Genomic DNA, 22,833 nt, shown 5'->3' with positions numbered 1-22,833 from the left:
CATAGAATTCTGCGGCAGCCCGCAAGATGTGCTGCAGTACGACGCAACTTTTAAAAGAAGAACCACTGTAATGATGGTGTTGGAGTCGTGTGCGGCCACGCAGTCGTGGGTGAACAGGGAGTATGGGAAGGGACTAAGCACACACCGCTAAGGGGCCCACGTGTTGAGAGTCAGCGTGGCATATGTGTTGTTGCCTACTCTCACCACCTTGGGGCGTCCCGAATGTTGACATATTATGGATGGACATCTATTTTTTGATGCATTAATTCCATGTGGTTACAGGGTTAATTCTGCGTGGTTACAGGGTTAAAATAGAAGCAACTCAACGTTTTGGGGAAAGTTTAAAACCAAATAATAAAAAATGATGTGCTATTACCGTCAGGTATCATCAGTATTCTCATGGCTTGCATTGTGAACTGCAGTAGCGATGTGGTCTGAGCAGAACGCTTCGGCTCCGAGCATCACGAGTTTGCGCCCAGTGCTGGGCAATCATTTTAAATTTTGGGGTTGAGTGCCAAGGAAGGCATATATCAACGATGTGTGTGTGTGTGTGTGTGTGTTTACTGTTACCGTGTGTGTTTGTGCGTGCATCGTGATTCAGGGTGTGCGTGCCGTTGTATTGGAGGTCAAATCAAAGGTAAGGCCGCCCCTCTTTCCGTGTGGGAATTATTCAAAAACATGAGTCATGCTCTTTCCCTCTGCTTTGGGTAGACGTATGCCGTGGGTAGAAGACATTCAAACAGGAGCACACACACACCACCCCAGGAAAATAACCCGGGCTCCGTGTGTCCATGTGGGAATTATTCGAAAACATTAGTCATGCTCGTTCACTTTGCTGAGAAATATGCCGTGGGTAGAAGACGTACAAACAGGAGCACACACACACACCACCCCAGGAAAATACACGGTTTTGAGGATCTGCAGTATCAGGAATAGAATAGCATGCCACTGTCTGGTGATTCATGGACCACATTCTCTCTTTATGTCCTGAGATAGACAGAGACAGGAAGGAAGAGAGGGTATTGAAGAGACAATTATGGTAGTATCCGTGAACAATTATGTTTGTTGAAAAGGGGAAACGGAGACCTATATTCTGAGTTCCTAGGTCAAGCCATACGGTAACTATCATCTTAAAGACATGCGCCAGAACTTTGGCGCCTAAGTAAGTTTGGGCTGGATGTGTCAATGTGTTGTTCATACATGCATAATCTATGAACAGAAGTGCTGTCTTACCTCAATTAGCCACGGAACCCCTAGTTTGAAAGCGACTGTTTTCTCGAATCTGTGCGAATGCCATTTTCCCATTTTTCCTTCTCCTCCAGGTATTGCGAACAAACTGAACTTTGGCTTTTTGTTAGGTTCAGGCAGTATGGTTCAGGGGTGTCGTTCTCTTTGGTGCGAGTGTACATTCTAAGTTTAGGTTCAAACCAAATAATCAGCTGCTCATTTTCAGAAAAAGCTTGTCCTGGATTCGGTTAACGACACATGGTAATTTGTTCCTGCAAATCAGTTACCCCCAAAATCTAAGGCAATCATCTCTTGTAAGATATACTGGTGCTGAGAAATACGCACAAGTAAAAAGTGTGACAATGAACCGCGGTCTTCTCTACCTTGCTACCTGTTTAACCTGTTTCACATAATTCGAATTTTGGCCTTTGCCAGAACGGCCAGAACGGCCCACAGAGCCAGAACGGAACACATCCTATCACCTGTTTCCGTAGCATGAGGCAAATTGACATACAAGTGCACCCCCTAGACAGGATACTGGTCGGCCTCAGGGCCCAACCCTCAATCCATGCCTTAAGGCTGAGTACCAAGGCAAGCAGAGAGTCTTCAGGTCCCTCTTGACTGGGGACTTAACCCTCTCTACCGATGTTCTCGTCGCAGTGACGTTCTCATGGTTGTTTTCTGTCTACGTTCCATCTCGGGGGCGCGCTTCTTCTTCTCCGTCGTGGTAATGCTTGCCTCGGTTCGGTCAATGTTTTCATCAATTGGAATGTTCTCATGCTGCGTCTCTTTGTTGTCTCCCAGGGAAGAGCCCGTACCTGATGTTCACCAACCGTCACGAGATCCGTCGTATTGACCTAGTGAAGAAAGACTACACCCAGGTGGTCCCCACGCTGAAGAACGCTGTAGCCCTTGATGTGGATGTCACCACCAACAAGATGTACTGGTGTGACCTCTACCACCGCAAGATCTACAGGTAACGCATACACACACACACATACACACACACACACACAGTGCACAATCCAATATTAAGTACACTCACTCGAAGCTTTTATCCATCTGCTGTCTGTGTGAATCAAATGAGAGGGCGATTATCGGCCTGACATTACAGAGTGGCCTTGCTCGTCTCTCTACTCTCTCCTCTCTTGACTGAGTGTGTACGCTGATGGCTACTGAAGGCTGCACCACACCACTACTCCCTACGTGTACAGATAGTGGCGGGCTCATGAGTCACAGCTCTACCCATCCAGGCCTATTTGCATTGAGAGTGCCTCATTAGTGTGCAAAAGAAAACTACTGGACATACGTACGAGCATGCAGTACACGTACTAGCTTCTATTTCTGTCAGAGTAAACAATGTGCTGATTGCCAGAACATTCAGAGTGAGGTGGAAGAAACCGTCCGGCTCTTCCTCCGCACTTGCTTCTTTCTCATCCACCGCTCCTCAAATCTCTCTTGTTGATGACGCTGATGCCTGAAGTACACCTGGAATGGAGAGACGGATAGTGCAGGATGGGGCTGTTTGTCCTTCACACATATAGCCAGAAACACACACTGTTGTGTGTGTGTGTGTGTGACAAGCTTGCCACCATCCCTTCCTGTATCTGTTGGTGTAACTCTAAGCCTGCCAGGTAGTGGGAAGGAGGGAGGGGCACTAAATCATCTCAGTCGGACCATATGCTGCCTCTAATTCCTCAGCCTGAATAATCACCCCATTACTCATCACACACACTCACGCACCCACACACACCCTAGGGCCTGAGAAGGAGAGAGGACACAAATACACTCATTTGGAATTTATATGTAGCCTTTATGTAATCCACTTCAGAAGTAGCACATTAGCACATACCAGTGCAAAGAACCTATACACCTCCTTCTGGAGTGCCACATCAAGTGCACATGCTGTAGTATTATTGTATGAGTATCATTCCTATACACTTTTCCGCACTCTGGTCTGAAATTGCAGTGTTGTGTACCAATCCCTGCCGTGCTAATGTTAGCCACCGCCCACGCAGCTCGATACCCACTGGGAAGCTACGGATATTATAAGTTCCCCTGTTGTGTACCAGTCGTAACTTATTACGCGAGATTGGTTCTTTGGGGCGGAGTGCTGAGGTGTGTCTGTGGTGAGCCAGTGTTATCGTCCTCCCTCATTATTCTATCTCTAATTAATAGTGATTAGCGTGGTGGCGGTCTATGCAGTCGATGCAGCCCTGCTGGGACTATTACATCTGAGATCAACAATAAATAAATAAATAAATAAATAAACAATAGCACAGCTAATTAACGAGACAATCTACCTCCCCTGTCTGTCCCCATCCGTCTCTCTCTCTCTCTCTCTCTCTCTCTCTCTCTCTCTCTCTCGTGTTCTTCCCCATGTGTATCTCATCAGTCTCTATCTCATCCTGCTCCTAAGTCTTACACCGCTCTCCCGTTTTCTTATTCAGCACCGTCCTCCTCGGGTTCCACTCTCCCAGCTTTCACTCCCTTGTTGTGTTAGGGTGTAAATTGTGACATTGCGTCCCGGTAATACCAAATCGCTCCTACAGGCCTAGCCAGGTAGTGGAGGTGTAATGTTCCGCAGTGAAGCTGCTCTGTCTCCTCTCAGCTCGTCTCATTGCTGTTACTCAGACAAGTCAGACAAGAAGAGTGGCTGGCTGTTTTTGTCTGCTGATCAAAGGAGACAGGCCCATCCGAACAGCTGTTTTCTGTAGGAAGTACTGATGTTGGATCTTAATTTGATCATCAATTTGCATGAGAACGTTCCTGCAATGTAGGAAATGTAAAACTTATAGTGTATTTGAGTTTTAAAATGGCTTCTGAAGTTTGTAATTTCCACTTAGAATTTTTGTTTTCCCCTTACAAAAAATGTATCAACCCCAACAAAAATGTCCCTTATTTATAATCCAGATTTAGCTATTCACATTTCCTGTTGCTGCAGGATTTTTTTCCTGCTGTAGCAAACTTGCTCAAATTAAGATCCTACATCTGCAGGAGGAGGGCAGAAGTTGTTGAAGGTGTGTCAGGTTAAAGTGTCCCTGTCTGGGTATTACTGGCCAGTACAGTCCCTCCCCCACTGTGACAAGAGCCTATCAGAGGTTTTACTGGCCAAGGATAGTCACCCCTCATAGTGACAACAACCTATCAGAGGTACACTACATGACCAACAGTATGTGGACATCTGCTCGTCAAACATCTCATTCCTAAATCATGCTCATTAATATGGAGTTTGTATGGAGTTGGTCCCCCCTTTGCTGCTATAACAACCTCCACTCTTCTGGGAAGGCTTTCCACTAGTTGTTGGAACATTCAGCCACAAGAGCATTAGTGAGGTCGGGCACTGATGTTGTGCGATTAGGCCTGGCTCGCTGTCGTCTTTCCAATTCATCCCAAAGGTGTTCGATGGAGTTGAGGTCAGGGCTCATTGCAGGCCAGTCTAGTTCTTCCACACGATCTCGACAAATGATTTCTGTATGGACTCCGCTTTGTGCACAGGGTAGGGCTGTCCCTGACCCCAAAAAATCTTGGTTGACCGAAAGTGGTCTGTTCTTTCGACCAATCGGTTGGTCCAAAATAATTTTAAACGTGTATTTTACATATATAGACAAACCCAGAGGCGGACTGAAATAATCATTCGGGCTGGGAATTTGACTCCATTCCAGGCCGCCCTGTTAACGCAAATCACCAGACCGCTAATTTTGTAGGCTAACCCTATTTGTTGATGTAACGGGTACCAAACTAGTTATACATTTGGGCACTATGTTCATCTGGGAAGAAAGTTATCCACATTACAAAATACAAACATTTGGGACTGACCAACAAGTAGCCTATCTGAACACTGAGTTTTCAAGGTGCTATTGCTATGGGTGCAACCTCAAAAAGTCACTAGGAATACACCAATCATAGCACATACAAATGTACAAGGCTAGACACAAAACAATTAGCCTACACTTTTTAAAAAGAGACTGAGATATACAGAGTTAGCTCAAATGTTCAAATTATTATCTTTATATTCAAGCATGTCAAAAGTATCAAACAATCAGAGTTGTGAACATGGTCCCTAGCTGTGTGTTGCCACTCCATGTTGTCTGTTGTCTGTAGCTTGTGAGGTGTGGAAACACTTTGTTGCTTTAATGAATTTTGTCTTGCTGCTTTTTGTTTTATGCTGCTCTGTCTGTATGCTACGTCTTGCTTGTCCTATGTTGCTCTGTCTGTATGCTATGTCTTGCTTGTTCTATGTTGCTATTGTCTATATTGTAATTGTTTTTAATAACCTGCCCAGGGACTGCGGTTGAAAATTAGCCGGTTGGCTAAAACCGGCACTTTTACTGAAATGTTGATTAATGTGCACTGTCCCTGTAAAAATAATAAAAATAAACTCAAACTCAAACACATCTATACACTGAGTCAATGAAATTGAACATTGGCTACATAACTGCAAGTATAATACAAGTGTCCAAAAAACATGCCTCTGTACAAAAGCTTTAACTCACAGCAAATGTTCTTTCACTCTTGTCAGCCTGTTAGTTAAGGAAGAGTCATAGCGTAGCTACTTCAGAGGAACCAGGAAGTAATTACCACTAGTGAACCAGTAGGCGGCGCAGTGACTCACTGCTCTCTGCCATCTTGTCAATGATGTCATCTTTGTCAAGTTCCATAAGAATCTCCTTCTCTGTTGACATCGAAAGGAACGCTTCAAGGTTCACTTGAGTGAGGGAGGTTCTTAGGTGGTTCCTCACGAATTTCCGGGTGGAGAAGGTCCTCTCACAAGACACCTGAGAGATGGATAGGGTGAGGAGGTTGTACTGAGACGGGAGAAGATAGCAGCATATCGGGCAGTTTTTACATGTGGAACAACTGCTCACCAACTCCACACTTTCATCAGGATCATCAAAGCCTTTCCCTGGTTCATCACTGGCGGCGGGGGCCCTGGTGTTGTACTTCTCCAATGTTGACTGTTTCAGTCATTCCCACCGTTGTGCAAGGCTGATCAGTTCAGCCTGCAATGCCTCAACAGTGCGATTAGTTCATCACATTCCAGTAAGCATTTGCTGAGCTCCTTCATGGCTGTCTTTGGGAAGCCCTTTTCTCTGATCTCAGGGAAATGCTTCGGATTCATGCAGGAGACATCTGCACACAGCACTGCATCTGCCGCATAACGGAGGTGAATACTTTCAACAACAGTGTCCAGTACCACATTGTGGATCTTGATTTTGTAATCCATGTCTGCATTTCCAATGGGTTCGTCTTCTGCAAACTCAACTGGTTTTCTCTTCTTTTTTTGTTGTTCTCTTCTCTGGGAGAGCAGTCTGAGCTTCGGGGTCACAGTCCTGCTGCTCCTCCAGAATGCCATTGGCCCACTCAACAAAGTTGTCTGCTGCCCTCTTCACACCGTCAAAGTCTCGGGCACACTTTCTCAGGTTATCCTCCGTTCCCGTCACCAAGTGCTGTTACGATATCCATGCCACTTGTTTGCAAGTATTTAGAGAGAGGGGACGTCTGTTCAAAAATCCTGAGAAAAATCCCAGCTGTGAGTATGGTTTCATGCTTTAGGAGAGCATCCTTGTACCCTTGGGCCTTGCTTCGCATGCCAGGTTTTATGATCACATCCTTTTCAATTCTTTCCATAGTGATGACCACATCCATGTAAAGTGCACGGTCAGGCTTTGCAAAGCTTCCAAATACTTTCCTCAGGGCCTCGTCTTTGGCCCACCAGGGTGTTTCACCAATTACATCAAGCCGTCTGTGTCTCCTGTCTTCACTGGTTTCCCCCCACAGCTTCATGCGCTTGTAGGAATCTCGAATGAGCAATGCAATGTCATTCAGTAGTGAGAAAAGGGATTCACTTGCCACAACAACCCCAGTGGTGTCAGTTAGCACAAGGTTGAGGACATGTGAGTAACACCATAGGTGTACTCGGTTAGGAGACTCTCATGTGACCAATGCAGAGAAGCCCCTGTATTGTCCCTGCATATTAGCTGCTCCCGTTGCATTACCAACACACTGTTTGATATCTATGACCCTCATCTCAAGGGTCTGTTTCATAAGGTCCACAAAGTGCTTTCCAGTCGATGACTCACAGTCAATGACCACAATGAGTCTCTCGTGAACAACGTCAGTGAACGTATCGCAGAACTACTGCACACGGGTCTTTGGATGTTAAATCCTGTGTTGTGTCCGTTTGTATTGAGAAGATCCCTGCTTTTCTCACTTCAAAAGCAATTGTCCGCTGAATCAACATTCTGATGACTTCAATTACTTTATTTGCTGTTGTTTTGGACGTCATGGTTACCAAGTACCTTCGTCCTTTACTTCCCATCTGCTTCTTGCTCTTCTCAATGCAATCACTAACATGCTCTTGTAGGCAGACATCATATTTGCTGAGCAACAATATAAGCTCAAGAAACTTGCCATGATTGACGGCCGTGTATTCCAAGTTATATGCAGCTTTGTGTCTGTGTCCTCTGTAGCTCAGCTCACATTTACCAATAACTTTAAATACATCAATCAATCGCCTCCTCTTTCTGACCTGGTCTCATTGGACTGACATTTGCTTATCACTCAGAAGGGTGCGGATGTCTGCTTTGCTGGCTCTGAGGAAAAAGGCTTCTGCACTTTCTCTATGGGTCTTGCTTCTCTCGTGTTCCTGTACTCTCTGATGGGCATGTTTCCCAGCCTGCATGCCTCCTTTGACAAATGCACTATCACTGGCTGAAGGTTTTGCGAATGCAAGACATACTGAGCAGAACAAGGAGTGAGTTACTTCATTGTATGTCAGCCATTTTCTGTTTGTACCATCGTTGGAGCGGAACACATTGGGAATGACTCTTTGAGGGGCTTGTTTTGGGAGGTACAGATAAAATAAGTCAAAATCATTGGACTGAGGACGGGCAAAATAATCTAATGGATTTTCAGTGCTTTCACTGTCCCTTTCTATTTTCCATGTACTGGGCTCTGAACCTCTCTCTCTCTCTCTCTCTATCTCTCTCTCGATCTCTCTCTCTCGATCTCTCGATCTCTCTCTCTCTGCATCTGTGGCAAGGGCCTTTCTCCTTTTTATTCTTTACCTCTCTGTTCCACCTTTCCTTTTCTGACCGTCCATTTCGCCGTGCGACTTGTCTAAAATGTTATCGGTAGAGAAGCAGGTAGACGGTTGCTATCATGATGATGATCATGATCATGATGTCATTTTAGGCGCTGGGGACACTGCAGCGTGAGAGTCGCGCCTGATGTGTGGATTCTCTGTTGACGATTCACGGCAGGCCAAAACGACCCTCAGGCTACCGGGAAATGTCCCGTTGCCCCCGACGGCCAGTCCGCCAGTGGACAAACCCTATGTGTTTGAATATCAACTATATGCATTGAGGTTGTCTGATGCTTTAAGCTTACGGTTTGATGAATTAAGTCAAATGCTTCACGAGGGCGCCAGTGATCAAAATAAGCAGAAGTAAAAAATTAAATAATATTTAAAAAAAAAAATGTTTTTAAATATGTAACTATTCTCCTCCCACTCCTGCTGTCTTTCGCAGTCTGCCATTACTCTCCTGAAGTTGCCGGTAATCGAGGAGTCGGCAACCTTTCTCATGTTGAATTCCAATTTATCTTACCATTTCTACCGATCTGCGTGCCAGTTATCATTTTCATATGCACGGAATTTCTATTGCCATTGCCACCTATCAAAAATACCCTACAATAAGCCAACCAATAGAAACCAACAAATAAAGCCAACAAATAGCAGTAGAAAATATCCTGATTCAAATAAATATCCTATAAATCACATTGGCTACACATGGCCTGTTTGCAATGAACTTGAAACAATATATCATATTAAATTGATCAAGCTTGGCTAGCGAACTTGCAACAATGTATGAAATATTCTGGGAAAAAATAATACCAGCACCCAAAATGAGTTTCGGGAACCTATTTCAGTCCATGCACTGATAAGAAGTAATCAGGTAGGCCTATTTTACGATGCTTCCACTGGATCAGAGCATGACATTTTTCACTTTCACGCTGAGTGGTTATCAAAAGGGAGAGAGCTGGGAAGATGTTTCAGGTAGCCTATGGGCCTACTTCTATACGTGCGCGTTCCTTACTCATTAACACCCTAATAATGTCTTCATATCTTACATTACTCAAATCACATGTACATACTGTTTTGAGACTAGAGGTCGACCGATTATGATGTTTCGACTTCCGAAACCGATTATTGTAAGACCAAAAGAAGCCGATACCGATTAATCCGCCAATTTTTATATCTATTTTTGTAATAATGACAACTACAACAATACCGATTGAACACTTTTATTTTAACTTCATATAAATTTAGTCTCAAATAAAAAATTAAACATGTTCAATTTGGTTTAAATAATGCAAACCACAGCTACCGTTTAAGTTCCTTGCTCAGAACATGAGAACATATGATGGAGTGTCCTACTCCAACCGTGGTTCCTTTTAACATGAGTCTTCAATATTCCCAGTTAAGAGGTTTTAGGTTGTAGTTATTATAGGAATTATAGGACTATTTCTCTCTATACCATTTGTATTTCATATACCTTTGACTATTAGATGTTCTTATAGGCACTATTTTATTGCCAGCCTTATCTCGGGAGTTGATAGGCTTGAAGTCATAAACAGCGCTGTGCTTCAAGCATTGCGAAGACCTGCTGGCAAACGCAGGAAAGTGCTGTTTGAATGAATGCTTACGAGCTTGCTGCTGCCTACCACCCCTCAGTCAGACCGCTCTATCAAATATCAAATCATAGACTTAATTATAATATACTAAACACACAGAAAAACGAGCCTTTGGTCATTAATATGGTTAAATCCAGAAGCTATCATTTCGAAAACAAAACGTTTATTCTTTCAGTGAAATACGGAACCGTTGGCTACCCTAAGTCTAAATATTGCTGTTACATTGCACAACCTTCAATGTTATGTCATAATTATGTAAAATTCTGGCAAATGAATTACGGTCTTTGTTACGAAGAAATGGTCTTCACACAGTTTGCAACGAGCCAGGCGGCCCTAACTGCTGCATATACCCTGACGCGAATGCGCCTTTGTTAAATCATCCCCCGTTTGGCGAAGTAGGCTGTGATTCGATGATATGTTAACAGGCACCGCATTGATTATATGCTACGCAGGACAAGCTAGTTAAACTAGTAATATCATCAACCATGTGTAGTTAACTAGTGATTATGGTAAGATTGATCGTTTTTTATAAGATAAGTTTAATGCTAGCTAGCAACTTACCTTGGCTCCTTGCTGCGCTCGCGTAACAGGTGGTCATACATGCTCATATCACATGTATATACTGTATTTTATACCATCTACTGCACCTTGCCTATGCCACCTGGCCATCGCTCATCCATATACTTATATGTACATATTCTCATTCACCCCTTTAGATTTGTGTGTATTAGGTAGTTGTTGGGAATTGTTAGATTACTCGTTAGATATTACTGCACTGTCGGAACTAGAAGCACAAGCATTTCGTTACACTCGCATTAACATCTGCTAACCATGTGTATGTGACCAATAGAATTTGATTTGATTTGAACATACTCTGCAAACAATTTGTCCACTCAGACAATGAAAACTGGAAGACTGGAATAATAATAATGTTGAATGCATTTAAATAATTACCGTAACCAAGGTAACAAACATCATGGATTAGAAATTATAGGAATTAACGGCAAATGTACTACTGGTGGTATATGAAATGGGGAATAGATATACACTAACAATCAAATGCAAACAATTCACCGAATGAAGTTATGAAAAAATGAATGTGCACAAATTTCCGCAATCTGCTATATCTCCCAACTTATTGCACAAGTTGACTGCAGGTAATATTTTAAAAAGTAGCTACACATATTCAGATAGTTTTGACGGTATTGAAAAACCATTATGTGTATAATGGTATATTGTATACCACCCAAGTCTAGTGACAACAGCCTATTAGAGGAATTACTGGCCAGGAGAGTCCCTCCTCATGGTGACAACAGCATATCAAAGTTATTACTGGCCAGACAAGTCCGCTCATTATGGTGTCAACAGCCTATCAGGGGCATAACTGCCATGTTGACAACAGCCTATCAGATGGATACCTTAGCTTTTTTACTCAGTTAAGCTCTTGTATCAGACTTTTTTTTTGTTCAATGTAATGTATCAGATAAAAAAAAATTGTATTACAGAGTGGTTTGATATTGACCCTGACACCTGGAAGGGTCAGAAGTTAATTGTGTGTGTTCTCTCCCTCTTTCTAAATGTCTTAATATACTATCCATGTGTCTTTATAAGTATGTGTTATAGTAACGCCATGAAAACCTCTTCTTCTCTGTCTCCCCAGTGCATACATCAACAAGGCCAGTGATTTGTCGGAGCAGGTGACTCTGATCGAGACAGCTCTAACCTCTCCAGAGGGCTTGGCAGTAGACTGGGTTCACAAGAACATCTACTGGACCGACTCCGGAGACAAGACCATCTCTGTCGCCACTGGAGACGGCAAGAAGAGGAGGATCCTGATCGCCACGGAGCTGAGCGAACCGCGTGCTATCGCTGTGGACCCCCGACAAGGGTAAGAGGTTGGAAGGAGAGGGGAGGGGGCTTGGGAGAGAAGTAAGGTGGGGTAGAGTTGGATTTATTGTTGGGAGTAGGTGGGTGATGGAGGGAATGAGGGAGGCAGGGAGAAAAACAAAGTTGTGAGAGAGACCGATTGGGTGAGAAAGTAAGACAGGCTGAGTGTCCATGAGGCTTTATATTTCTTTCATGATGTGTTGCCCATCTGGTCAGAGCACTGGAACAGGTGGCCATCTGCTCTTTCCTCTCAGTTTATCGCCTTGTTTGTGACCTCCCTCCCTCTCTCCCTTCCTGCCTTCCTCCCTTTCCCCTCCCCTCCATTCCCCTCCCTCACTTTCTGTCAGATGTAGCTGAAGGCATCAGTAGCTGCAAGCTAGCACCTCAGTCTGCAGCGTCACAGCTCTCTCACCACTTAAGCTCCTCTCATCTCCGATCTCCCTGGCTCCGCCTGACGACTCTATTCCCTTAGGCCTTCTTTCCACAACATTACTGAGCTAGACAAGCATGTAACACATGCAAATACAGGGAGAAAAGAGAATGTTTGCTAACTGTCCCTAAGGCTGTAGAGGTCATAAAACTTTATCAGCCAGTGATTGTCATGCAAATAACTGCCTGTCCCACGGCAATTGACCGTTAATTAACGTCAACACGTTAAACATCTCATGGCTTCGACACATAAGCCTAAAAGCCACTGATGCAGACTTTTGGATCATCTACATTTTAACAAGTCTAATAAATCCATGTAATATAGCCTACACCATCACAATAAATCCATTATTTATTTTAGGCAGGTCTAAAGAAACATGATATGAAGAAAATGCAGCCTATTCCAGAAGAACAGAAGAACATTTTCTGAGTTGTCCCTATGTTAGGCCCTGATCTTGCTGGCTTTGGCTTATAATACCTGTGGCATTATTTTGTATTATTTTATAGTAAGAAGAATACAATTGAACACAGCTGAATAAAATAGAAAGGATTTTTTCCCCAAACGATTTCCCGAGGGAGTGCGCACATGCAGCTATTTTATGTTGAGCTCTTAGTTTAGAATTATTTATGCAACTTTAGTTGTCATACAAATGTTGGGTTATATGTAAATATTAGGCAATGCAAATAGTCTGGGTAGCCATTTGACTAGATGTTCAGGAGTTTTATGACTTGGGGGTAGAAGCTGTTTAGAAGCCTCTTGGACCTTGGCGCTCTGTTGCCGTGTGGGAGCAGAGAGAACAGACTATGACTAGGGTAGCTGGAGTCTTTGACAATTTTTGGGGCCTTCCTCTGACACCGCCTGGTATAGAGGTCCTGGATGGCAGGAAGCTTGGCCCTAATGATGTACTGGGCCGTTTGCACTACCGTCTGTAGTGCTTTGCGGTAAGAGGCCGAGCAGTTGCCATACCATACCAGCAGTGATGCAACCAGTCAGGATGCTCTCGATGGTGCAGCTGTATAACCTTTTGAGGATCTGGGGACCCATGCCAAATCTTTTCAGTCTCCTGAGGGGGAATAGGTTTTGTTATGCACTCTTCATGACTGTCATAGTGTGCTTGGACCATGTTAGTTTGTTGGTGATGTGGACACCAAGGAACTTGAAGCTCTCAACCTGCTCCACTGCAGCCCTGTCGATGAGAATGGGGGCATGCTCAGTCCTCTTTTTCCTGTAGTCCACAATCATCTCCTTTGTCTTGATCACGTTCAGGGAGAGGTTGACAAAGTTAAATGGGGTTTTTAGATTTTTTTTGCAAATGTATAGATAAAAAAACTACTTTAATATTACATTTACATAAGTATTCAGACCCTTTACTCAGTACTTTGTTGAAGCACCTTTGGCAGTGATTACAGCCTTGAGTCTTCTTGGGTATGACGCTACAGGCTTGGCACACCTGTATTTGGGGAGTTTCTCCTATTCTTTTCTTCAGATCCTCTCAAGCTCTGTGAGGTTGGATGAGGAGCGTTGCTGCACAGTCTTTTCAGGTCTTTCCAGAGAATATCACTATACTTTGCTCTGTCCATCTTTCCCTCGATCCTGACAAGTTTCCTAGTTCCTACCACTGAAAACATCCCCACATCTTTCCTCCAGGCATTCAGGCCAAAGAGTTCAATCTTGGTTTCATCAGACCAGAAAATCTTGCTTCTCATGGTCTGAGAGTCTTTAGGTGCCTTTTGCCAAATTCCGGGCTGTCATGTGCCATTTACTGAGGAGTGGATTCCGTCTGGCCACTCAACCATAAAGGCCTGATTGGTGGAGTGCTGCAGAGATGCTTGTCCTTCTGGAAGGTTCTCCCATCTCCACAGAGGAACTCTGGAGCTCTGTCAGAGTGACCCTTCCAGGCCCTTCTTCCCTGATTGCTCAGTTTGGCCAGGAGGCCAGCTCTATCATTTAATAATGATGGAGGCCATTGTGTTCTTGGGAACCTTGAATGCTGCAGAAATGTTTTGGTACCCTTCCCCAGATCTGTGCCTCGACACAATCCTGTCTCGTAGCTCTACGAACAATTCCTTCAACTTCAACCCTTGGATTTTGCTCTGACATGCACTGTCAACTGTGGGACCTTATATAGACAGGTTTGTGCTTTTCCAAATCATGTCCAATCAATTTAATTGACCACAGATGAACTCTAATCAAGTTGTAGAAACATCTCAAGGATGGTCAATGGAAACAGGATGCACCCGAGCTCAATTTCGAGTGTCATAGCAAAGGTTCTGAATACTTATGTAAATAAGGTATTTCTAAAAACCTGTTTTCACTTTGTCGTTATGGGGTATTGTGTGTAGATTGATGAGGAGCAATGTTTATTTAATCCATTTTAGAGTAAGGCTGTATCGTAACAAAATGTGGAAAAGGTCAAAGGGCCTGAATACTTTCCAAAGGCACTGTTAAGTCTGCAAATGCGATGATGCATGGAGTGCTTTATTATAAAGGTGCATTTTTATGGTGAAAATTTGCTTTGCCAAACTTGGAACTCACGCGCTGCTTTTGCCAGGTCGGCTCCACCGGTTGTACAGCGGATTAATGTGGTTCAATAAATATAGCAACATGAGAAAGCTGGGATCCTATAAGAACACGTTTCACTAGCCTCTGTAGGCTATATGCTCTCCAACCGTGTTCCATGGGTCCTAGGCCTATAAGCTACGTTTGAAGTTATTGGGCCACTTTAGTTGTTATACAAACCATATCAAAATATATAGCCCTATGGACTAAAAAAAAAATCGCCCCAAAAAGGCCATGCTCTGTTTCTTGCCTCAGACTGCACATGCTGGGCATAATTCACAAGTGATCCCATTGTCACCCATCACACTATTCTCAATTTAATCTGTCATCAGAGCACAGTTTTGCAGATGCCTAGTTAATGGGAGTTTAAACGGTCATGCGGAATTTGACTGCGGTCGTGGCTTGCGACTGCTGGTGTGACGGTAATACGGTCACCGTAACAGGCCGCAACTGTCCCCTCTGGTCTGTGTATCACTATTTCTATCGTGGAAGTACAACATGAAGAGAGAGGTGCCGCCTGGGTCATATGCGCCCAGTTTGACTTTGTCTCAGGGATAGAGGTGGGATGTGAAGTGTCTCTCGCTCTCCTCTCTCTGCAAAGCAGAGATTCTTGTCACTGTCGTCGTGCTCTCTAACCCCTGTCTCTCTCCTCCCCTAGGTTTATGTACTGGTCTGACTGGGGGACCCAGGCTAAGATAGAGAAGGCTGGCATGAACGGAGTGGACCGCCAGGTACTAGTGTCAGAGAGGATTGAATGGCCCAACGGCATCACTCTGGGTAAGACTGGCACCGCAGGGAGGGAGGGAGCGCTACATGAGGAGAACTGATACAGAGACAAATGGGAGGGAAGTGAAGACGAGGAGAGAGAGAGAGAGAGAGAGAGAGAGAGAGAGAGAGAGAGAGAGGTGAGTAGCGATAATAGAAGAAAGATGAAGAGCAACAGTTGATATAAGATGAAGAATCGTGATGAATAAGGAAGTGTTCACAAAAGAAGCCCCCCCCCTCTCTCTATCTCTCTCTCATTTGACACGTAGTTGTGAGTCACTCAGTCAGCGTGTCTCTGTCATCAATCAGTGTGTAGTTTGTTCATTCAACAGGCTGTGAAAGAAGTGTCCAAAGCTTTGCCATCAATACCCCAATCATCCTCCCTTCCATCCCTCAGCGGGCCTGTGCCAATTTTACTCCTCTCCTCTCCCTGCTCACCACTAAGGATGAGACGTAAAATGACAGAGCAGAGAGCAAGGAGAGAGAGAGAGAGAGAGAGAGAGAGAGGTGGAATTGAGGTGTCGCTAGTCTGGGCTACATCTGTATGAAAACAAATTATGTTGAGGGTTAGAGGAGCGAGAGTAAAAGAGAGAATAGCTCTGGCTGGCTAATTTGGTTTCTTTGAAGGGGAAAAAAGGGGATTCTTCTCCCTTTGTAATCTATTTCACAGCCAGCAGGCAGACAGAGTAGATAAGAATGGTTTATTGTGTGAGTGGAGAGAGGTGAGGTTGTGAATTAATTGAGCACCACTGTTACCTGATTCACCCCCCTACAGCTGTGTTATTACATACACATTTACTTTGCTGACCTGCTTATTTGATTCCATAGCAACTTGCCTACTACACACCTACACACAACCAGTTGTAATAGATTGATATTAGCATTCGGTCAGGTGAAGGTAAGTGCCAAGCTCAGGGGCATTTTGGCAGTATTCCCCACCTGGAGATTGAACCAGCAACCTTCTGATCACTATCACTGTTGGAGGGCCTTCACTAACTGGAGGGCCTTGCTGTCAAAGATGATTGATATTCTATTGGACCAGAACTCCATCAAGCTCTCCGTCTAGACCTTTTCTCGGTAACTTCCGAAGGAGTGTTGTACAGTACATTAACCTGACCTCCCACTCGTTCTCTTTTTTCTCTCTCTCTCTTTCTCCCTCCCTGTCTTCCTCCCCCTCTCCCTCCCCCTCTCTCCCCCCCTGTCTTCCTCCCCCTCTCCCCCACCCTCTCTCTCTCCCCCCCTGCCCCCCCCCCCTGTCTTCCTCCCCCTCTCCCCCACCCTCTCTCTCTCCCTCCCTGTCTTCCTCCCCCTCTCCCTCACCCTCTCTCTCTCCCCCCCTGTCGATCCTCCCCCTCTCCCCCACCCTCTCTCTCCCCTGTTCTCGCTCTCCGTCTACCCCCCCAACCCTCTCTCAGACCTATCCAACAGGCGTCTCTACTGGGTGGACTCTAAGCTGCACCTGCTCTCCAGCATTGACCTAAACGGTGACAACCGCAAAGTGCTGCTGAGCTCCCAGAACCACCTGGGGCACCCCTTCGCACTCACTGTCTTTGAGGTAGAGAGGGGAGCGGTGGGGGGGCGTGGGGGGTACTGTGATATACTATCGGTAGTCTCTTTCAACAGCTGCTGTGTCGTCGTCACAGGAAGATCCCTGCTACTGTATGAGCCGGGCATGCCAGATGAGTGGCGTACAGGATCGATGGAGGTGATAATGAACAGGTAGTGAGGAGGGAGATGGCCAATAAGAGCTAAACGGTGGCAATAAGGAGTAATAATGGAGATTGGAGAGTCGGGGGGATTGGATGAGATTACAGAGGGCTGGCTGCTCTAAGGGCTACCAGTAGATCACTGATAATGTGGTACTGGTGGAGGGTGCACACAGAGGGGGACACTCTTCTTTCAGAGGGAAATCGATCATGACCAGAGTGTGTGTGTATGTGTGCGTGCGTGTGATTCGGGATCCTACGTGTGTGTGTGTTTGTGTGTGCGTGCGTGTTTGTGTGTGCGTGTGTGTGTGTGTGTTAGAGAGACCAGTCTCTTTGTGGCAGCAGCGGTTAGAACACACAGACCACTCTAGATTCATATCCTCCAGCGTTGTGTTCTACAGTAACCAGCACCCAGGAAGAAGAAGAAAAATAAATAAATGAAAAAGCCTCTACAGTTCCAGCGGTTCAAGCCTCTGGTCCTCAGTACTGCAGGGCCCTAGAGGATGGATGGGTAGAGGGGTCATACATCACAGCCTAGTCCGCCGACAGGGAAGGACTCTCCACACCACCTCGACTCTCCTCCCGGAGGCCTGTGGCCGGGTGTTGTAAACGGGAAAATGTTTTTTCTCCCCATCTTTGTTTTACTGTTGTCTGAGCTGGATGGGGTGAGAGGGACTGAGATGGGAGCTGACTGTGTAGATGGGCTGCGGCGGACTGAGAGGGCAGAGCAGACAGACTGACAATCAGAGTAGAGTGAGGGACTGACAGGTTTGTGCAGCGGTGGGATGGAGAGAATGCGAGGGACTGACAGATGAGTGCAATGCCCTTTCTAATCTGCCATTGTGGGTGAGTGAGTGTACTCCAGTTCTAGACAGCTTACCTGAAAGAACTCTCCAGGCTTTTACTGAACTTTCATCTACAGTAGCTGACACCCTGCCCAGTAGATATCGGCCCTTCCGTACGGCTTGTCGGGACCTTTCCCATAAGGAATAATATGACGTAATGCGAGGAAAGGTGTGAGTAGAACTGAGCTGGTCCAGAACCAGTGTTAAGTGTAGTAATGTCAGGGCTGGTAGTGTTAAGGTCTGGGAGATGACAGATCTTAGATCAGTGTTAAAGGCCTGGGAGGTGGTTGTCTCATGGCAGGTAGTGGCTCGGGGATAAAGCCTTCAGACATGAGAGTCACCTTGATCTCACTGTTAAGCCCAGAGTCGTACCTGTACGTGGCTGCAATGCAGCATCTTTGCCCTGTGAAGTTTTAAAACAAAAAGAGGGAGAGAAGAAGAGGGGAGGAAGGTTTATCATCCTGAGGATATTTGTCCTATATCACTTGGGCACTCCTGTCATGTTTTAAAAAGGTTATCTGAATTGAATCATCCCTGAGAGAGAGGGAGAGCGAGAGAGAGAGAGAGAGAGAGGGGGGGGGGGGGCGGAGAAGGAGAGAAAGAAAAACAAGGAGAGATGGAGGATAAAATAATCCTCCATTGATAATCCAGGGAGGTTAGATAATGCACCCAGGAACCACCTGCACCAGACCTCCTGCTGCCAGCTGACCTTTAGAAACACAAGGCTTTGTAAACAAACCTATTTCTGCACTTCACCGTAATTGAGACCGAGGGACTAAACCTGAGCACATGCCAGAGTAAGTTAGCCCCTTTACTCCACATGTCTCAATGTCGATCTCTCTCTCTTTCTCTCTCTCTACCTCTTATTCCTTTCCCTCTGTTTCTCTCGCTCTCTCTCTCTTTCTCACTCTCTCACAAACTCTCTCTCCTCTTCTGCCTCTCTCTCTCTCTCTCTTTTCATGTGCGCTCGTGGTTGCAGATGAATCTGGGGTTGCCGTAGCAACCGTGGAACCATCACCTCATCCTCCGCTCCTGCTGCTATGGTATCACTGGAGAGGCTGATAAGGAGGCAGTAGATGAGAAGGAGAGAGAGAGAGAGTCAGAGAGAGAGAGAGAGAGGAGGTGGGCTGAGGAAGAGAGGGAGGGAGAGAGAGAGAAAAGGACAGAAAGTAATTAAAAGTTGTAAATAGAAACCTGGATCTGGTCTGGGTCCATTTGGACTGCTTCGGAGTACAGCCCCACTCAATGTATGTATAGGGAAAAGTCATTACATGTACTGATGGAAGTCAATGACTGTTCATCAGCGTATGGGAGCTCCACGTAGTGTGATAGGCTACTTACTTTTTACTGTAGATTTTGTAATGATATTGGATCGTAAAAATGGTCATTGAGTTGCCTTAGAACGTCCTGGTCATACTTAGATGTGTCTGTGGCAACAATGGGACCCCCTTATCTGCAGGCAGATATGACTTGAGCCTCTCCCAGCGATTGCACAGCCTCCCGTCCCTCTGCCCCCATGTACCTTTAGAAGAAAAACTGCTTATGGTATGTTGAGGACTGAGTCTATCTATCCCAACTCTCCCCTGTCTTCCAGGACCGTGTGTACTGGACAGACCTGGAGGATGAGGCGATCTACAGTGCTAACAGGCTAACAGGCCGCGACGTGGCTACGCTAGCCGAACACCTCAACAACCCTCTGGACGTAGTGGTGTTCCACGAACTACGGCAACCCAGAGGTGAGTGACAGACGCGTACGTCCACTGAACGTACAGAACATTAGGAACACCCACTCTTTCCATGATGCAGACTGGCCCAGGTGAAAGCTATGATCCTTTTATTGATGTCACATTGTTAAATTCACTTCGATAAAGACGGATTTGTAAGCTTTGAGACAATTGAGACGTGGATTGTGGACGTGTGCCATTCGGAGGCTGAATGGGCCTTAGGTTCCTTTTGAACGGGGTACGATAGTAGGAGCCAGGCGCGCCGGTATGTGTCAAGAACTGCAACGCTGCAGTGTTTTTCTCGCTCAACAGTTTCAACAGTGTGTGTCAAGAATAATCCACCACCCACAGGACACCAGCTAATTTGACACGATTGCGGGAAGCGTTGGAGTCAACTTGGGCAGGTATCCCTGTGGAACGCTTTTCGTCAACTTGTAGAGTCCACGCCTCCCAACGAATTGAGGCTATTCTGAGGGCAAAAGGGGAGTTGTGCAACTCAATATTAGGAAGGTGGTCCTAATGTGTGTATACACTCACATACAGACACACAGACAACCTGCAGTAGTAGTTACAGTATTTACATTGTAGTATTTTCAGGGGATAGAGCACTGGAACAAAACTGTTTGTGTTAAAATGGGTCAAGTGTCAAAAAGTAGATGTCCTAACCGACTTGCCAAAACTACAGTGTGTTAACAAGAAACCTGTGGAGAGGTTGAGAAACGAGTTTTAATGACTCCGACCTAAGTGCATGTAAACTTCCGAACTTCAACTGCATATGTCTGTCTGCTTGTGTGTTACACTGGGAAATGTGTATGCCTCCTTTCGTGGTGTGTGTGTGAGCGCGTGCGTGCAAGCATGTGCGGTGCACGCACGTGTATGTGTGTGTGTGCTTGTGTGTGTGTGTGCGTGCATGCGTGTGTGCGTGCGTGTGTGTGTGCACAAGTGTGTGAGCGTTGTGTTTTGAGCCATTGTTTTCCCCTTCTCATTCAGTGCATGCCAGTCGTGTCTCAGTGCCAGTAGAGTGGAGCTAATTAAAGTCTCTCGTTATTAAATAAAGAGCTCTACTAATAAAATATAAGTCAAAGAATGAAGCATACCAGGTCCTGAAGCTGAAAACAAAACAACTGGGTCTAAATGAGGGAATATATGAATGAACTACTGCTGTGCTTTCCAGCGTCCCAAATGGCACCCCGTTCCCTACATATTGGTCAAAAGTAGTGCACGACATGGGGAACAGGGTGCAATTTGAGACTCAGCTTTAGTTCCTCATGTACAGTATCTCCAAGGTGAAATATTTATCATAGTGCCACCTCTGCAGAATTGGTTTCAGGAAGATTTCGCTACCCTATTCTCTGTCTTGCTTTGATTCCTCTCTCTCTCTCTCTCTCTCTCTCTCTCTCTCTCTCTCTCTCGCACTCTCTCTCTCTCTCTCGCACTCTCTCGCACTCTGTCTCTCTCTGTCTCTCTCTCTCTCTCTCGCACTCTCTCTCTCTCTCTCTCTCTCTCTCTCTCTCTCTCTCGCACTCTGTCTCTCTCTCTCTCTCTCTCTCGCCACTCTCTCTCTCTCTCTCTCTCTCCTCTCTCTCTCTCTCTCTCTCTCTCGCACTCTCTCTCTCTCTCTCTCTCTCTCGCACTCTCTCTCTCTCTCTCTCTCTCTCTCTCTCTCTCTCTCTCTCTCGCACTCTCTCTCTCGCACTCTGTCTCTCTCTGTCTCTCTCTCTCTCGCACTCTCTCTCTCTCTCTCTCTCTCTCTCGCACTCTCTCTCGCACTCTGTCTCTCTCTGTCTCTCTCTCTCTCTCTCTCGCACTCTCTCTCTCTCTCTCGCACTCTCTCTCTCTCTCTCGCACTCTCTCTCTCGCACTCTCTCTCTCTCTCGCACTCTCTCTCTCTCTCTCTCTCGCACTCTGTCTCTCTCTGTCTGTCTCTGTCTCGCTCTCTCTCTCTCTCTCTCTCTCTCTCTCTCTCTCTCTCTCGCACTCTCTCTCTCGCACTCTCTCTCTCTCTCGCACTCTTTTCATAACCCAAAATGAAAGATCATTCAATACACCTACACTTCATTTTAAATGGTTCTATTTTCATATCCTGTGAAAAGATCACGTTCATTTCTCAGGCATTTTTAAATGTACACATTTCAGAAAATACTTTTTATGCTGAACAAAAATATAAATGCAACATGTAAAGTGTTGGTCCCATGTTTCATGAACTGAAATAAAAGATCCCAGAAAGGTTCCATACACACAGAAATCTTATTTCTCTCAAATGTTCAAATGCACAATTTTGTTTATATCCCTGTTAGGATATACATTTGGAAAAGATAATGCATCCACCTGACAGGTGTGGCATATCACGAATCGGATTAAACAGCATGATCATTACACAGGTGCACCTTGTGCTGGGGCACAATCAAAGGCCACTCTAAAATGTGCAGTTTTGTCACACAACAAAATGCAACAGAAGTTTTGAGGGAGTGTGCAATTGGCATGAAGACTGCAGGAATGTCCACCAGAACTGATCATTTCATGTTAATTTCTCTACCATAAGCCTCCTCCAACGTCGTTTTAGAGAATTTGGCAGTACGACCAGCTGCCCTCTCAACCGCAGACCACGTGTAACCACGCCAGCTCTGGACCTCCACATCCGGGCTTCTTCACCGTCTGAGACCAGCCACCTGAGACAGCTGATGAAACTGAGGAGTGTTACTGTCTGTAATAACACCCTTTTGTGGGGGAAAACTCATTCGGATTGGCCCGACCAATTTCCTTATATGAACTGTAACTCAATAAAATCGTTGGAATTGTTGCATGTTGCTTTTCATTTTTTTTTGTTCAGTATATTTCCCCCCTCAGCTGTTCTTTTTTTTTGTGTGAAACTGAACTTTGGAAGCTAGTTGAGTTTCTGTGAGAGCAGAGTATTGCGAGTTCTCTGCAGGGTTTGCAGCGTCCTCCTGTATAACAGCACACGTCCCATCACTTATTATTTTCATCCTCTCCCA

General features: G+C 45.3%; 1 protein-coding gene across 4 annotated transcripts in view; it reads left to right on the top strand.

The window, feature by feature from the left end:
• Positions 1 to 22,833, top strand: part of LOC109897537 (low-density lipoprotein receptor-related protein 8) — a 263,445-nt gene that overhangs the window by 222,139 nt on the left and 18,473 nt on the right. For all 4 annotated transcript variants that reach the window (XM_031833689.1, XM_031833692.1, XM_031833688.1 and 1 more), the window contains exons 10-14: positions 2,032 to 2,203; positions 11,585 to 11,812; positions 15,459 to 15,577; positions 16,981 to 17,120; positions 19,711 to 19,852. In XM_031833689.1, the coding sequence (XP_031689549.1) occupies positions 2,032 to 2,203; positions 11,585 to 11,812; positions 15,459 to 15,577; positions 16,981 to 17,120; positions 19,711 to 19,852 (801 nt within the window). The remainder of the gene's footprint in view (positions 1 to 2,031; positions 2,204 to 11,584; positions 11,813 to 15,458; positions 15,578 to 16,980; positions 17,121 to 19,710; positions 19,853 to 22,833) is intronic.

Source organism: Oncorhynchus kisutch, linkage group LG10 (assembly GCF_002021735.2).
Source record: "Oncorhynchus kisutch isolate 150728-3 linkage group LG10, Okis_V2, whole genome shotgun sequence".
Lineage (NCBI taxonomy): Eukaryota > Metazoa > Chordata > Actinopteri > Salmoniformes > Salmonidae > Oncorhynchus > Oncorhynchus kisutch.
This window is presented reverse-complemented; position numbering and strand designations above follow the sequence as displayed.